Here is a 16,068-nt window from a genome sequence, read left to right on the forward strand (position 1 = left end):
TGCATCCACCCCAACCGTCCGACACTGCCATTGTGCTATCACGTAACGCCCGGTTCAGAAACGACACGAGATCATACAGTCTATGCATGAGATTATACATGGGGTAGCTACAAAGTTACCCAAAATCAAGACACGTACAACGTGGGACGTTATCAATTATAGATCGCTTTTTGATTGATTTTATATCAACCGAAAATATGTTGAACACTGGGAAACGTTTCGAATATTGAACGCACCAAAAGGAGCAGAATCTAACTTCCGGGTAGCGACAAAGCTTGGGGGTGAACTGTAAATCAAACCATGAATTTTTGCAAAGGCATTCGGTCCCACGTCCGGATAAGTCTGTGCTTTGTCAAGCCTTTACGCCCTGCGTGTCGAGCATCAGAGGTAGCTATTTTGAGAATGAACATAATCGCTTTAATCTTAAAGATCAGCACGTTGTTGTCTTGGACTATTGATGGCACAAACGTTCAGTCCAGTTGTTAACCACATGTAGATTGCAATGTGTCGAGGACAAGTAAAGCTGTCCTTTAATCAAAGTGTCGTTGTTAATTTACACGCTTTACAACTGTCATAGAGACACCTCTGCACATCGAAAAACGACGAGGTGCGTCTGGCCGAAGAGGCGAGCAGGAAATATGGGTCTCCAACTCCAACAATTTTTTCCAAAGTGATTGACAAGAGTATTCCTGCAGATATAATTTATGAGGATGAAAAGGTACACAGATTTATTGAGTTACACACTCTCTCTCTTTCAGCTGCCACGAATGATGATGACCTATGGCCACAAATCTGTAATCTCAAATTGTTTTGCACGCAGACATTTATTGACTGCATATAATATGATATGGTGCTTGGACAGAAGTTAGGAAGTATGTCAATACACAATCAAAGGTATTAGATAAGACTTTCAAAGATCAGTTTAAGATGTTTTGTGTTGTTTTTCTTTTTGCAGTGCGTTGTCTTCAGAGATATTGGCCCTCAAGCCCCTGTGCACTTTCTGGTCATTCCCAGAGTCCATATTCCAAGAATAAGTGAGGCCAAAGATGATGAAGCAGAGGTACTGATTTACATTTTTCAATGTATAAAATGTTCCGATTGTCAGTGAGCCATTGTCTTTTAGACCTTTGTCCCTAATGTACTACATACTGTAGATATTCGTCAGTACACCTTTGGAAAAAAAAAAGTCACATAAGAACAGAATATGTTTCTTATCCCTGTAATATTTTCTCAATCATCAGCTTTTAGGGCACCTCCTGGTAGTTGCAAAGAATGTGGCAAAGAACGAGTCCCTAGAGGAAGGTTACAGAGTGGGTAAGTGTGGTCAAATGTAAAAATCTGGTATGTTTCTTTTATTAGTTGCATTACTGTTTTCCAACATGTTTCTGTTGTCTACAGTGATCAATGATGGGAAGCATGGGGCCCAGTCCGTGTACCACCTTCACATCCATGTGCTGGGGGGGAGACAGATGAGATGGCCTCCCGGCTAGAAGATGTCTGCCTTTGTCCAGGATTAGTTTGACGACCTTGGCCTTAGAGACAAGTTCATGATCTGGTTGAAAAAACAAAACAAATTATTTGAACTGATGTGGACTAATGATTTATTATGTATTTGGAAGAATGTAAATAAATGTACAGTTGGAAATAAATGTCTAAATGATCAAATTCGTCATGTCTCATGTCAAGTCTGAAGTAGGCTACCTAGATCAAAAAAAAGTTGAAGTATGTCTAATATGTATGTTATTGAATAGTTTTGTTGAATTCTGTCAAGTCCTTTTTACCACTGTCCCATGCTTGCTATTACCATTTTAATGCTGTGGCTCAAATGACCTACACTGTTTTGGCAGATGTCGAGTCTAGAAGCTAAAACAGGAATGAGTGTCAGTATGCTGGTGGTACAGGCTGTTGCACTGAATGACCTTGATGGCCAAAATTAACTGTAGGTTACGCTGTATCACCTGAGAGCTGGTTTAAACTCTCACCTATATTTACAAAAGCAACTTTGCAATGGCACTTGTCCAGTCACCCATGACAGGTTTCTTGATTGAGGACAACACAATATTAGAAGGCAGCCAATGACCACAACATGCTGTGGTTGATATTTTGTAAATAATGTGGAAAGGAAAGAAAATAACATTTAGCATTAGTTTATTTATTTAGCTGATTGAGTACTGGTATATAAATAAATAATATATTAAGATATTAAATGAATGCAATCAAATACATTTACTGAAACACCACTAAGATAAAGATAGAAGGAATAAGGGAAGAAACCTTTACTTCAAATGTGTTTCAATCAGACCTGAAAGTTACATAATGTCTTCACAGAATAAAAACTTGTGGGTCAAAGTCTCATCTTTCCCCATAAATATGAGTGAGTGATCCCCCTTATCAATTCAGCGATATCCCTTGTGATCTCAATATAAGATAGTTTGATCAAACTAATCTACATAAATCTAGTGAACAGTGTACTGACCCAGTGGGAGACATTTAACCTTCAAATGACCTATTGCGACTACATGAAATGACAAATGCACTATATGTTGAAGTACATCACTTTAAAAATCTATAAATGACATGGCCCACCAACTCTTATCACAAGGGATCCCTTCCGATGTCGATTGCAAGAAACATACGATCATTGTGTTCTTTACACTATCCAATGTCAGTCCAAGTCTGCTGCCATAGTTGACCTTTGTTCGAGGGTTTCTGTGGATAGTTAACTTGTAATGTGAACCTTAGTAGGTGTAAGAAAGATTGATTGTGCAAGTTGGGACCTGAGTGGGTCAGACCAGTCATACAACAGGACCTTCAGAGTTTTATCAGTGTGTAAGGGGCCAGTCACAGTCAGTTGGGCAGCACTACACCCCAGCGTTTTTTTTCTTCCTACACCTGACTGCTCTTGTCTACTTGATGTCATTTTGCAAGTGACACTGTTGCTGTGCCAGTCAGAAAGGTAGGCAGCTACATGAAACCCTTTTGTTTTGTGACATCTGACATACTATTTGCTGGTTGGGTTGGTGATTCTCATATTATTTTGTAACTTAGAAATCTTTTTTGTATAATTTTGGTCTCGGAACTCTATTTAAGTGTTGTTAATGTGTGTAAAGACAACTATGACAGGCTAACGTTTCAGATTGCAAACTATGAATGTTCTCACATGTCATAGTAGACTCACAGACATGTCCTCTGTTTTGAAATGTAATCATGTCAGATATGTTTCTATGGTTTACTCAGGTGTCTGGTACTGCAGTGCTTTGATTCACTGCTAACCGGTAGACGTTATAGACCTACACTCCAACTATACTGTTTGAATTTCCAACATAATCACAGGTTACAAGCAGCAAATGTTACCTTAAATATACATATATATATATGCCTGTGTGTTTGAACTTAGCACCAGTGACCTACATGTTAAGGCACAGGTGCAGGACAGGTTCCTAATGTTTTGTTGTTTGGTCAACAGAGTCTGGCTTCTTTATGGTTTTGTTCCAAGAGGGGAACTTGTTCAAGACTAAACTAACACTTCTGGTTGGATCTCCCAACTTTTTTTTTTGCTTCCTGTTAGTATGCTGAGTGTGAGCATGTTTGAATGGCAGAAACAGATGGAGTCTGTTGAAACAGATTGGCTTTGTATACTTTTGACACTTCATCATTTGGATGGCAGAATGTGGCTTCCTGTTAAAGGGATGTCTGTCTAAGATGCTACTGAGTCTGACCCAGTAATGTAGGATGTATTATTCTCACTGATATGTCCATCCACAAACAGAAGTGGAGACATGTTTGCATAATTCAGTTAAAAGGTTGTGTGGTTACTTTTCCATTGCTCAAACCAAGGCTATTATTTTGCAATTATTATGAACTTTGCCCTTTAGAGATTATGAAGTTATTTCATATGCCAGAAGTTAGTCCCATTGATTTATATTTATACTAATGTGTGTGTGAGTGGCTTGACTGATGATTTGATTTAATTATTAGCTACTAATATAATATGAAGTATTGTCGAGTGCATATTGACATAGACACACATCATTTCTTGTAATATTGATTTATGTCTCAAATGGGATTTATGTGGATACATATAACATGCAGACATAGTCATTTAAGATAGGATTACGATAGTGATCATGTGAACTATTGTGTCCTGGTTTTAAAATAAGACCAGGGTAATTTCTTGTTTATCTCTACTGAAGAGTCGTGCTGGCAAGGGCTCGACTTCCAGATGCTGTACTACAGCTTAACTCCACTAGATGGCCTCACTTCCAACCCGACGCTTGTGCGTTGAGGTATCCCTAAATATAACATCACAGCATATTCATTAACGGAGAACATTGCAGATATTTGATCATGTTTCTGTATTTTCTATGTTAGTTGATATGCAGTGGATCCCCAAACTTTTTTTCCAGGCATTAAATTACTAGAACTGCTGTGTAGCCTACCCATGTTAAGGTACACTTAACAGGATTCACTTCAGAGATAAGATAAGAGTACAGAGATATGTTAGCAGTCTTGACCAAGGTTATCTTGTTATTTCTCAATGTAATTTACTTGGTCAAAAGTCAGTCTTCTTGGCGTGTAGGGAAAAGGTTCAAAATGTAGGCTACAGATGTCTAAACTATTTGGCACAGACTGACAGGTTTCAACACACTGCTCTCTGTCCATTTAAGAAAGTGACCACTGACCGCGCGTCATCAGAACTGTCTGTCGTGTTGCAATGCTCACTATGAATGGCTCATATAAAGATCTGGTGGGACCATTTCTTGGGGACATTTGTGGAATACCAGTAGTGTCCTGCGTGTGCGAACATTGTGTCCAATTGAAGTTCAAAGGGGTTTTTCTGAGTTATTTGTTTTTTTGTTTTCAGTTGATTCAACATGATGTCTGAAGAGAGTAATTGTATTGCAGCCAATGGGCTTCCTGTTATGGAGGATGATTCTGAAAGGTACCCAACAACATTTCTCAAACACAAAGACAATACGCTTGAGTTATCACAGAAATACTGTGTGTGTACTCAACAATCAACAAATGAGAGAATGTCATGGCTTTAACAGTTCATGCATCATCATTGTCATTGTCATGAGCTGTGTTCTAATCTTGTTGTTACCTTGGAGCAGCATCCACACACCAAAGGCCCAGTCACCACTAGACTCCAAACTCCAACACATCGGCAGCCCCTCCAGTACGCTGGCCAACGGAGGAGTGGAGGAAGCGGACCCCGAGCCTGACGAAGGTGAGGCTCCAGACACTGGGAGCGGTGACTCTGCACAAGAAACACGCATGCCAGACACACGGTCTAGCCTGAGGCCAGACTCAGAGTCTGATGACCAAGGTGATACTAGCCAGGAGACAGGTGAGGTGGCAGCATTAGACCCACCCAGCCCAGCTGAGGCCCCGGCCAAGCCACCCCGGTCCCCAGGACGAGAGGGACCCTCTGAGGGAGTTTTTGCAGGTAGGCCCCCTCACCAACCCAGAGGGACATGGCTGATATCATGTGAGAAAAGTCTGGATTTTTGGGTCTGAAATCACATCAGTTAATGATTAAAATTGAGAAAATGAATTAATCTTTGACATTTTCCATTTTTCCATTCTTTTTTTCTGTCAAGCGTGTGCTCTATGTACATCAAATCAAGATCATTTCCAAATCACAAAATCTGACCAAACCTGATGAACTGGTGTCGAGCTGCATTCCAAAGCTTTCTTTTTCCCCCTGAGGTCACATTACATGACCACCATTTTTTTTGATCCCTATGACAATGAAGCGTGAGAGTCTATTCACTTTTCTCAGAAAGAAGCACACACCCCCAATTACATCCCTCCCTCCCTGGCTCCCTCCCTCCTTCTTTACCTTCCTCCTTCCCTACCTCTCCGCCAGATCCCTCGTTCCGAGCTGAGCTCTTTTTGTGGGGAAAACTCTGCATCCTGCTCTCTGAAACTGCCACCGATGTCAGCCAACCTCTGTCCCTGTTGTCCTTCCGTAACAGAAACCAAGCCGATTCGTCTCAACGCGGCCTCGGTGTCTCTGGCGCCGGCTGACAGACTATGGAGCACAGTCAGGGACCAGGCGGTCACGCTGAGGATGGAAGAGTCCGGGCCCGGCTCGGAAGCCCCCATGACGGTCCACCAGATGTTTCTGGAGACGGTACAGAGCCACGAAGATCACCCGGCTCTGAGCTCCAAGATCGAGGGGGAGTGGGTCGCCCTAACATGGAGGGAGTACTACAACCAGTGCAGAGCTGCTGCCAAAAGCTTCCTCAAGGTCTGTTTGTTTATGGAATGATTGCGTAGCTCTAGAACCTGTTCCTCCGCTCATAGCACCACGTTGGTGTGACCTATGGGAATGCTTGTAGGCCGGTGATGCTTTAGGGTTTCTAGGTGGCACTGTTGTTGGATTGTTGTTGTGTCTGGTCAAAATATAGACAGTCCCTTGGCACTTACCACGGAAAATACTTTTAGAACTGTGCTCCCCTGATCCTCAATCCTCTAATGTACTCAATGTGTATGATTTAGATGTTTCTTTGGTTAAAAGTGACTTCTAAATGAAGAAAAATGTAATGTTCATGTAGAGTAGTAGCTTTCTATTCATGTGATGGAACCACAATAATTTCCTGAAAATACTGTAGGTTCAAATCTGACTGGAAATTCCTTCGGTATTGATCACTTGTGTTCTTATTAACTAAATACGTTTTAATTTTTTAATGTTTACTTTGCAAGTTGTCCCATTGTAATTTTGGTCTCAGTGTAAGAATGGGCTGCTGAAAGCTAACACTTGGGTGTGCTGGAATCAAAGGTCATGTTTCTTCTCCTGTTTCACGGTCATATATAGGACGCGGGAATAAGTATCAAAGCATCAAGTAGGTCAAAAGTAAATATGACTGCACATGTGCCAGTGTCTCGCACCTTATTCATTTAATCTTTTGCTATCTACATTTTCTCTGTAGTTGGGGCTGGAGCGTTTCCATGGTGTTGGTATTCTGGGATTTAACTCTCCAGAGTGGTTCATCGCAGACATTGGCTGTATCTTGGCTGGGTAATGTTGCTCAGTAATTAGCCTATGATTGTCCCCCATCAACGCAAAGAGAAAATACTTGGTACAATATGTTGCACGAATATGATTCTGAAGAATTGGGAAAATATAATTAACACTCACAACATGGGTCAATAAAACAGAGGATCATGTGTTTGCTTAGCTTGAAATTCCTGTGTGGCACTGGGGAGAATTGATCTAGTCAGACTGGCCAGTGGACATATTGACTCAGCAAACATGTCATCATAAGGTCAATGACACCCAGACAACCAGCTTCTTATACAGCTCCATAGTGCCTTTTCGTCCCATTTAACAAGCCCTATTCCGAACACAACAGCGTTTCATTCATTCCATCCACTCATCTTACTTAGATGTGCTGTGTGTGTCTCCTCAGGGGCCTGGCTGCAGGTATTTACACCACCAATTCTCCTGAGGCATGTCAGTATGTGGCAGAAAACTGCGAGGCCAACGTTCTAGTGGTGGAGAATCATAAACAGCTGCTGAAGATCTTACAGGTCAGGAACCAGCCTCAGTTTTTAGATGACATGGATCCTTGTTCCGTTGTTCCAAGTTCTTCCGAGAACCATTCAGACACTCAGACATTCTTGCAATCACAATGTCTCTTTGTTTGGTGAATCCCTATAAAATGATGAACCTAATAGTCCTACAATATTTTCCCTCTTAGGTTAAAGACCAGCTACCTCATCTGAAAGCCATTGTTCAGTACAAGGACGAGCTACAACAGAAACTACCCAACCTCTACACGGTACATTTACAAAAATGTTGATCGACCAACAAGATCATTTCAAATCATGCAGAAGAACACCAGCATATCAGCATTATATCAGCATACCTGACACACCATACACAGAGCATGCCCAATCTGACCTCACTGCCTTCTTCTACAGTGGGCAGAGTTCATGGCGCTGGGGGAGGCGGTGTCAGATGAGGAGCTGAATGCTGTGATTGACAGCCAGAGAGCCAATGAGTGTTGCACGCTCATCTACACCTCAGGCACCACAGGCAATCCCAAAGGGGTCATGTTGAGTCACGACAACGTGAGTATGTAATTGGCGTTCTGCTCAGTATTACTCCTAATGTATTGTAGTGGGGAATCAGGATCATATCTTTGCACACAGTATTACTAAGGTTCCATGACTTATCTTCAGGTTTTAAAAACACTCTAAACTAAATAAGACCCAGGAGTTAACACTAACTTACTACTTCTCTGGCCTGCTCATGTGACCCAGATCATACATTTACATTCAGTACATACAGTACATACAGTCATTTAGCAGACGCTCATATCCAGAGCGACTTAAAGTAAGTACAGGGACATTCCCCCCGAGACAAGTTGAGTGAAGTACCTTACCCAAGGACACAACGTCATTTCGCACGGCCGGGAATCAAACCGGCAACCCTCTGATCAATAGCCCGATTCCCTAACCGCTCAGCCATCTGACCCACCCTCAGATCACCTGGATAGCCAACGCTGCGGGTGCCATGACAGAACTGAAGGCTGCTGAGGAGGTGGTGGTCAGCTACCTGCCCCTCAGCCACGTGGCCGCCCAGGTCAACGACATGTGGATCTGCATGAGAGTCGCCGGAACGACTCACTTCGCTGACCCTGACGCCCTCAAGGTCCAAATCCATGACATGTCAAAACTTACTTATTACTTACTTACTATAGGAATCACTGGAAATGTATGATCCAATGTACGATACAGATGCATGAAACAGATGGACAGATAATTAATACAAATGTATGAATTCATATCATGTATATTTCAATTGGGATCAAACTCTGATTTTGACATTATTTGTGTCTCAGGGCTCGCTGGGTAATACCCTAAAGGAGGTGCGTCCCACCAGCTTCCTGGGTGTCCCTCGTGTCTGGGAGAAGATGCAGGAAAAGATGAAAGCCATTGGTGCAAAGTCATCTCCATTCAGGAAGAGAATAGCAGACTGGGCCAAGTCTGTAGGACTCCAGTACAGCTACAGTGCCATGAACGGGTAAGGTTCAGAGTGTTAGGCAAAAACTGCTGTCCAAAGAATAAATATAGTTAATATTTAATTTAAAATAATAATATAGTTTAGCGTTCAATGATTAGTAATAATGTAAAATGTAATTGTGTGCCATGCTGGTTAATGATTAAAAAAAAAACTCCACCACTGAACGAAACGCCTCCCCTTGTCATATCAAACCAGCACCATAACCAGCTGTGTCATGTGACTTCCTGTTTGGTTTTGCTGTGGAATGCAGGGAGAACGCAGTGCCCTGGGGCTTCATGCTGGCCAACAACCTGGTCTTCAAGAAGGTCCGCGCCGCCCTGGGCTTCGACCGCTGCCGGGCCTGCTTCACCGGCGCCGCCCCCATCACCAAGGAGACGCTGGAGTACTTCATGAGCCTCAACCTCCCCCTGTTTGAGCTGTATGGCATGAGCGAGAGCACCGGACCACACACCATCTCCTGGATGGACGCGTACCACATCATGAGGTCAGAGGCCCACACAGATAAGGGCGTGTCGGGAGTGTGAAGTAGATCAGCTGTCCGACGTGACAGGTTGAGAGGTTGATTTGTCAACAACTAAATAAACATGTATGTCCCTCACGATGGGGCCTCGGAACATGGCGAGGTCAGTGGCCCACGGAGATAAGGGCTTGTTGGGTTGTGAAGTGGATCACTGTCTGGACTGACTGGCAATGATGGATGGACTTAGTGGGAGGGGGGGGGGGGGGGGTTAGGACAGGAGATTGTTGTTAAAGGATCTTATAAGTAAAATATCTGCCATTTACACTCCACTTGAAGCCATCTTTCTTCTCAGGAAATATTTATGGATTATGTATAAGCTATATACGGCATGTGGCATTCCTGTATATTTCTATGTTGGTCCTAAATCTTTGTTTTGCCGCAGCTGTGGAAAGGTGGTGCTAGGCTGCAAGACCAAGCTGGACAAGCCGGACGAGGACGGGAATGGAGAGATCTGCTTCTGGGGCCGTCATGTCTTCATGGGCTACCTGAACATGCCGGACAAGACGGAGGAAGCACTGGACCACGAGGGCTGGCTGCACTCAGGAGACCTGGGAAAACACGACAAGAAGGACTTCCTGTTTATCACAGGCAGGATCAAAGGTAGGCCGTTTGGGAACAACTATCGGTTCGTTGGAGCGTCAATAAAGAGCCATTGCAGGACAAAATGCTGATGACAGGACAGACGAGCAGTCATAAATGTGGCTTGTGTCCTTACAACTGAGGCAGATGTGCATCAGCAACATGAATGATGTGTCTCGCTGAAGTGTGATGTCACTTCCACAGAGCTGATCATCACGGCCGGGGGTGAGAACATTCCTCCTGTGCCCATTGAGGACGCAGTGAAAGCTGAAACAGCCATCATCAGCAACGCCATGCTGCTGGGAGACAAGCTCAAGTTCCTCTCCATGATGCTCACTCTCAAAGTAAATCTCACGTGTTTTGGGAATCTCACGTGTTTTGGGGGAGGGTTATCTCATGTATTTTTTCTCTCAAATCAAATCGTGTCAAATGTGTGAAGAAAGACACAGGCAGATTAGTAGATGCATTTTTGTGAATGTCCTTATTCCGTCTCTGCAGTGCGTCGTGGACGACAACGGAGAACCCACAGATGAGCTAAGCCCTGAGGCTGTGGAGTTCTGTCAGAGGCACCACGTCAAGGCAACCAAGGTCTCGGAGATCATAGCCAATAAGGAGCCAGCCATCTACCAGGCCATCCAGGAGGGAGTGGAGCGAGTCAATGCCAGAGCCAACTCCAACGCTCAGAAGGTGCAGAAATGGGTCCTTCTTGACAAAGACTTCTCAATTTCCGGAGGAGAACTGGGTACGTTTTTTTTTTTACAGTTTTTTCTTTTTGCAGTACGAGCCTGTGATCGATAGTTACGCCTCTTTGAATCTTTTTGATTAGTCATTTCCTTGTTTCATCCATTCAATGTTTGCTAGGTTGTTGGTTAGATTACGGTCTAAGGGTGATAACTTTGCAGTTGTATGTAAAACTAGACAGTTAAAGATCAAGGAAGCCATCAAGCATTAGAGGACTTACGTAAATGATTTTATCTTAATTATTCTGCATTCTTGTTCCAAGCAACATTCTAGCCTTTTGCATAGTTCAAACATTCCTTCATGCTTCCCTTGTGAGATTCGACTGTGGGGTTAACTATATGCACCATATTGCAGGTATTTACCAAGGAAAGAGATACCAAATATTTGTTGTCTGTTTTTAATATTTGTCTTTCTTTTTCTTGGTATTCTTTTCAGGCCCTACCATGAAGCTAAGAAGACCTGTTGTGGTGAAAATCTACAAGGACACAATAGACCAGATCTATGGAGTGACACAGGAATAACAGTGCAAACCCAAAGACACTGGAGAATATTGAAGGCTTAAAACTAGGGCAGATCACATGACTAGAAAAGGCCTTAAGGATATTGTATTTTATTTAATGTTTTTGTAGATTGTTCTGCGTCTAGCAACTCAGCATGACTATGATCCTCCCATTGGTTCCTACTCCATATAACTATTTAAGCAGTTATGTACATAAGACTTTGCAGCAATGATATTTGCACTTTTTGTAAATAAACGGTATAATCATTGCCAAATCTACTGTACTCTCTTAAGAGACTAGCTTGTACTTTGTCCAAAAATCTGCAAAGCTGAACTTTGGAAGACAGTATCATGGGATTCCAGCTTCACCATTATTAAAATATCAGCACCTAGCATCCAAAATGCTCAAAAGATATACCTCTAGAGTTTAGAAATGTGTTCAATAACCATTCACTTTTTAAGACACTGGGTTGAGAAACCTTGTTTCTGATGAATTGTAAGTTTGTAGAGTAATTACGTAAGACTAACAGCATGGGGGGAAATCAGATGTTCATAGTTTACTCAGTGCCTCTCCATGTACAGTACCAGGAATATTGAAGTGTTGATTTTCTGACATGTTGTAATGAATTGAATCAATAAACACATACGAATTTTACAACCAATAAAATACATTTGATTGGTTTCTGATTGCTACTGAGACTGTGTGGTATGTCAGCTGTGACTTTTTATATCTGGGTGGCAGCTCCCCTCACATGACTTGCAATGAACTCTGCACTAGTATTTTATAATGCTTTAATGGGTTTATAGAGACAGCTTTGCTGTCAGCAAACTAACAATATGAGATGGATGTTTAGCGTTACCTCCACACTGGCCATTGGAGTTGCAACTCCAATGTTCATGTTCAAAACAATTGCCTTGTATATTTTTCACTGCAAATACACAGTTCCGTTTGAACCCTCAGTAATTTTGTTAAATCTGCCTCTGTTCCACATACAAACATTTGAATTATTGAAATCTTTATCACCATCATGGGGAATTAGGGAAGACTCAATTAAGGAGATGGCTATATCCCTGGTGTGTGTGGTCTCGTAATAGAAGCTTGACTACATACATTCTTAATACATAGGTTTGTATTAGGTAACACTGAAACCAAGCACTAAGCAAGCATACAGTATAGTTGCATAGTGAAGTATGCAAAGTATCGTGTGAATAACTGAAAATGACAAAACAGGAACACTGTACAGTAGCTACGGAGAAAGCTAAAATAATCTGTTACCTTTGACAGACAGGCTTGGGTTGGGAAACTCAAACCGGTTGCCATTCCATGCTGGAGCTGAAGACCATGCCACAAAAAAACTGCTCAGAGTTCAAAAGTTACATTAGGAATCCTTGAAAGCAACATTGAGTAAATGTTATACTAAAACCAACAAAAAGGTCAGAGAGCTACAACTAATTTCTCAATTGATTGCAGGGGAAGAGTCAAGCAAAGGTTGGCAGTCAGGGCATAAAATCTCTGCAACAGCCTTGCAGGATATGTCATGATCTACTCTGCAGTTACCCCTTCAAATTTGTGAGAGAAACAATCCTATGAATGTTTGCCCCTTGTGGTAAAAGTATACTATGACAATTGTGTTTACCAAGCAGTTGTACCTGAAGTGAATTCTGTGAACTGACACAAACATCCTGTAACTGTATAAACGTGCATGTGAATAAATCAAACAAACACATGTTCTGCAAATACAAAATATACAATTTTATTTGTATTAAAATGAGCATGAACACAAATAATTACAAGTGAATAGCACAAAATGTTAAGAACAAAGTAAACAAGGCAAAGGCAAAACCAAAAGCACATTTAAGTTATATCTGATATATCTATATTTGAAGACATCATTTAGTGCATTTACTTCTTAAGGCAGAACAAGATGGCTCATTTAGTTGTTACGGCAACGCCCTTCTTGAACCAGGCATTACTGTTGAGCAGTGAAAGCATAAAGCGAGCAACATCACCCCTGGCAACAGCAGTTCCTACGGGTAGTCCATTGGAGTCAGGGACAAAGTACCCCTCGTGGGTTAGGAACTCTTTGGCTGAGGAGAGGTCAAGGGTCAAAAGGTCAATTTAGGCAAGCTTTCAAAAACAAAAGGTGGTGCTGCAAGATGCCAAGACTAGTGTGACAAAGAGCTGAATTCAGACAATGATCCCAAAAGCAAGGCTGTCTTAGATTATCTATGACATTAACAATAAAAAAGTAAATAAATAAAGTAATGTATAGGAAACTGGAGCATACACTGTGTACCAAATCAAGCTCTGGAGCTTAGCTGAACACGTGGAACAATCTTCATGTTCCAAACATTTGAAAACACACCTCAACAAATGTAGGCTAGTTCATTCTGAATCTGTTTGTGTGTCTTACCTGTGGCAGGTAGATTCTTGAGACCAGGGGGTCGAACCACAGTCCAGTTGACCTCCTCTGTCTTCTTCAGGTAGTGCTCCATCTCAAACATGTTACTGAGAACACTCCGGATCATTGGCAGCAGGAGGAAGCGGATGAGGTAAGATGCCCGCGAGCCTGATTCGGCTGGAGGGGGAGAGGGAGGTATAAATATGAATAAAATATATAGTATTGTGCTTGTTGAGGCAGTACAAACAATCTGACCAAGGCTGAAAACACAGTCCATTATGATTGAAACCTACGTTGGCTAATTACTTACGATCAGTGTACCACGAGGTCATGGTTATGATGCGGTTGACTTTGGCCTCGCGCATGGCGTTAACCATCGCCCTCATGGAGAGGGTGTAGCCAGTGACACCGTAGAGGACCGACGGAGGGAAGCCCAGGCATGAGATAACAGCATCGTGTCCTTGAAAGTGCTGCTTAAGGCTGTCCTCTGAGAAAATGTCCCCCTCAACAACCTGACAGAGAGGATTATTAACTTTCTTGGCATGTGAGGGTTAAGGTTCAAACACCCTGGTCCGTATAAGGCCTCCAGTACAGTGCATTAGCTTAAAAACAGTTGATAAACAAAGACAAGATCAGAATCTTTTGTGTGTGTGTATGCAAGGAAAACACAAATGTAGGTCAATAGGAAACAGAACTAGCGTCTAACTGAACTGACAATAGAAGAACAGCATTCCGGAGACATACCTTTAACTGCTCGTGATGCACTGTGAGTTTCCCTGGGTTTCTGACTATGGCTGTGACAGTGTGCCCTTGCTGCAGGGCCTCGGTCACCAAGTAGTGGCCCGTCTGGCCAGTGGCCCCCAGCACAGCTATCTTCATCCTCAGAGTCTGAGAAAACACTTCCCGTTTACAGCAGCAAAGACACTTCACAAGCCCAGTGACACAGCTGGTGGACTCGAGAACACGCCCATGTTAATCATTTGTTGAATTATGAAATTGGCATGTTTTTTTTTTTTTTCCTGATTTGATGCAAGCATGCATACTGTGTTAACAAAGGACAAGTGAGGATTTGACTTGGGCATTTATGGTGTCTTTCTACACATTAGGTGGCAGTGTACACCACAGTACCATGTGAAGAAGTTATATCTGCAAACTAGTACCTAAACAGAGGATGTATTATACATATTATATCAATGCAGGTTGGAGCAACACAATCAGGATCATTTTCTATTGGCAACATTTTGCTCTCATTAATTAGTACAGCATGACCTACTGAGACGCGCTGTAATTGGTTTTATCATGGCTGGTTCTCATGACTGCCTAAAGGAAAACAGGATGCTCCAACAAACACCATTTGATGATGATGTGAGATTGTGATGTACAGCCTGTTAGTGGCTCTATCACTGCCTGTGTGCCAATAATTTTCAGCGCAACTGTGACTAGTTCAGTCATGGAAGTCAGACCTCCAATAAAAACCGGCAACGTATCACTTGCATGATTAAGTTCTTAGAATTAAATTGCATTGTATTGTAAACAATTTACTAATACATGACTGTGTACAGGTACTGCTGGCTAAGTACTTGACAGTTCGGATGCATTTCAGCGAGTAGTTACATTTCCAAGGCAACTGGTAAAGTCAAACCAAGAGAACAGTCCTACGTAAAGCCATGTCTTGCTCACCATGTGTAGTTGACTTAGGGGAACGACACTTTGTTCCAAGCGACAGATACAACCCACTAAGTTTATGAAACCTTACTGTTACGGAATAAAGGGCATCAGCACGCTCTGATTTAACAGCGTCTCGACCAGTGTTTCCTTGTACGTACCACTTGCGATGCATTCAAGATTGGCAATGTTTCGCAACGTTTTATACAGTTACGTCGGTATTCATTTGAAATGCTGTAGTATGAAAGACGATTACCTTGATACACTTCGTATACTGTATACTCCCGCCATCTAATTCTGAAGTTTACAGTATTTCATTATGATATAATACACACACACAAACACACACACACAGACAGACACACTATGGACAATGGTACAGAATGATTTATCACAACGGTAGAGGAATCAGAGAAGTAATGAGAGATAAAGGATATTTTGGGTTCCCACGTTGCACCTTTTAAAAACGACCTTTAACGTGTCCTTTTTCGGTTTTGTATGTGATTTTATATCATTTATCAATTCTTTCAAACGCTTTAATATATCAAATGGTATATTAAAGTTTTAAGAATGTAGGCCTACTCATTGTTTAAGCCATGGAATGTAGTCCATTGGAGTGCTTCCT

At 42.1% G+C, this 16,068-nt stretch overlaps 3 protein-coding genes and 1 long non-coding RNA gene across 6 annotated transcripts; 2 read left to right on the forward strand and 2 right to left on the reverse strand.

Moving 5' to 3' along the window:
- The first annotated feature begins 101 nt into the window (after positions 1 to 101).
- hint2 (histidine triad nucleotide binding protein 2) lies at positions 102 to 1,669 on the forward strand. Its single transcript, XM_084694481.1, has 5 exons — positions 102 to 387; positions 578 to 718; positions 956 to 1,060; positions 1,242 to 1,314; positions 1,399 to 1,669. The coding sequence occupies exons 1-5, from the start codon at positions 301 to 303 to the stop codon at positions 1,488 to 1,490; spliced, it is 498 nt and encodes a 165-aa protein (XP_084550607.1). The 5' UTR covers positions 102 to 300; the 3' UTR covers positions 1,491 to 1,669.
- LOC146219832 (uncharacterized) lies at positions 1,204 to 6,219 on the reverse strand. 3 transcript variants are annotated; one of them, XR_014751009.1, is made up of 4 exons: positions 5,862 to 6,219; positions 5,662 to 5,745; positions 5,105 to 5,516; positions 1,204 to 1,552 (listed from the first exon to the last, which is right to left on the reverse strand). It is a non-coding gene; the product is annotated as an uncharacterized LOC146219832 (long non-coding RNA). The 3 variants fall into 3 exon arrangements; XR_014751010.1 differs by lacking the exon at positions 5,662 to 5,745; XR_014751008.1 differs by having other exon boundaries at positions 5,105 to 5,745.
- Positions 2,831 to 12,043, forward strand: LOC146219833 (long-chain-fatty-acid--CoA ligase ACSBG2-like). Its single transcript, XM_084694477.1, has 15 exons — positions 2,831 to 2,956; positions 4,865 to 4,942; positions 5,115 to 5,230; positions 5,982 to 6,256; positions 6,939 to 7,027; positions 7,419 to 7,539; positions 7,710 to 7,790; positions 7,933 to 8,082; positions 8,498 to 8,665; positions 8,856 to 9,037; positions 9,288 to 9,521; positions 9,940 to 10,157; positions 10,341 to 10,480; positions 10,635 to 10,878; positions 11,313 to 12,043. The coding sequence occupies exons 2-15, from the start codon at positions 4,875 to 4,877 to the stop codon at positions 11,396 to 11,398; spliced, it is 2,172 nt and encodes a 723-aa protein (XP_084550603.1). The 5' UTR covers positions 2,831 to 2,956; positions 4,865 to 4,874; the 3' UTR covers positions 11,399 to 12,043.
- Positions 12,044 to 13,105: 1,062 nt separating this feature from the next.
- LOC146219834 (flavin reductase (NADPH)-like) lies at positions 13,106 to 15,616 on the reverse strand. Its single transcript, XM_084694966.1, has 5 exons — positions 15,459 to 15,616; positions 14,523 to 14,666; positions 14,089 to 14,290; positions 13,791 to 13,955; positions 13,106 to 13,464 (listed from the first exon to the last, which is right to left on the reverse strand). Exons 1-5 carry the CDS (start codon positions 15,459 to 15,461, stop codon positions 13,307 to 13,309), a joined length of 672 nt encoding a protein of 223 aa, XP_084551092.1. The 5' UTR covers positions 15,462 to 15,616; the 3' UTR covers positions 13,106 to 13,306.
- Positions 15,617 to 16,068: the final 452 nt, after the last annotated feature.

The sequence above is a fragment of the Hypomesus nipponensis genome, chromosome 28, assembly GCF_054491055.1.
Source record: "Hypomesus nipponensis isolate SF chromosome 28, ASM5449105v1, whole genome shotgun sequence".
Lineage (NCBI taxonomy): Eukaryota > Metazoa > Chordata > Actinopteri > Osmeriformes > Osmeridae > Hypomesus > Hypomesus nipponensis.

Coding starts and splice junctions, on each gene's coding strand:
- hint2 (XM_084694481.1), top strand. CDS start 301: ATGAATTTTTGCAAAGGCATTCGGTCCCACGTCCGGATAAGTCTGTGC. Junction 1,061..1,241: donor CCAAAGATGATGAAGCAGAG/GTACTGATTTAC, acceptor CTCAATCATCAG/CTTTTAGGGCACCTCCTGGT. Junction 1,315..1,398: donor AGAGGAAGGTTACAGAGTGG/GTAAGTGTGGTC, acceptor TGTTGTCTACAG/TGATCAATGATGGGAAGCAT.
- LOC146219833 (XM_084694477.1), top strand. CDS start 4,875: ATGATGTCTGAAGAGAGTAATTGTATTGCAGCCAATGGGCTTCCTGTT. Junction 4,943..5,114: donor ATGGAGGATGATTCTGAAAG/GTACCCAACAAC, acceptor ACCTTGGAGCAG/CATCCACACACCAAAGGCCC. Junction 9,038..9,287: donor AGCTACAGTGCCATGAACGG/GTAAGGTTCAGA, acceptor TGTGGAATGCAG/GGAGAACGCAGTGCCCTGGG.
- LOC146219834 (XM_084694966.1), bottom strand. Junction 14,291..14,522: donor TGCATCACGAGCAGTTAAAG/GTATGTCTCCGG, acceptor CCTCTCTGTCAG/GTTGTTGAGGGGGACATTTT. Junction 13,956..14,088: donor GACCTCGTGGTACACTGATC/GTAAGTAATTAG, acceptor CTCCCCCTCCAG/CCGAATCAGGCTCGCGGGCA.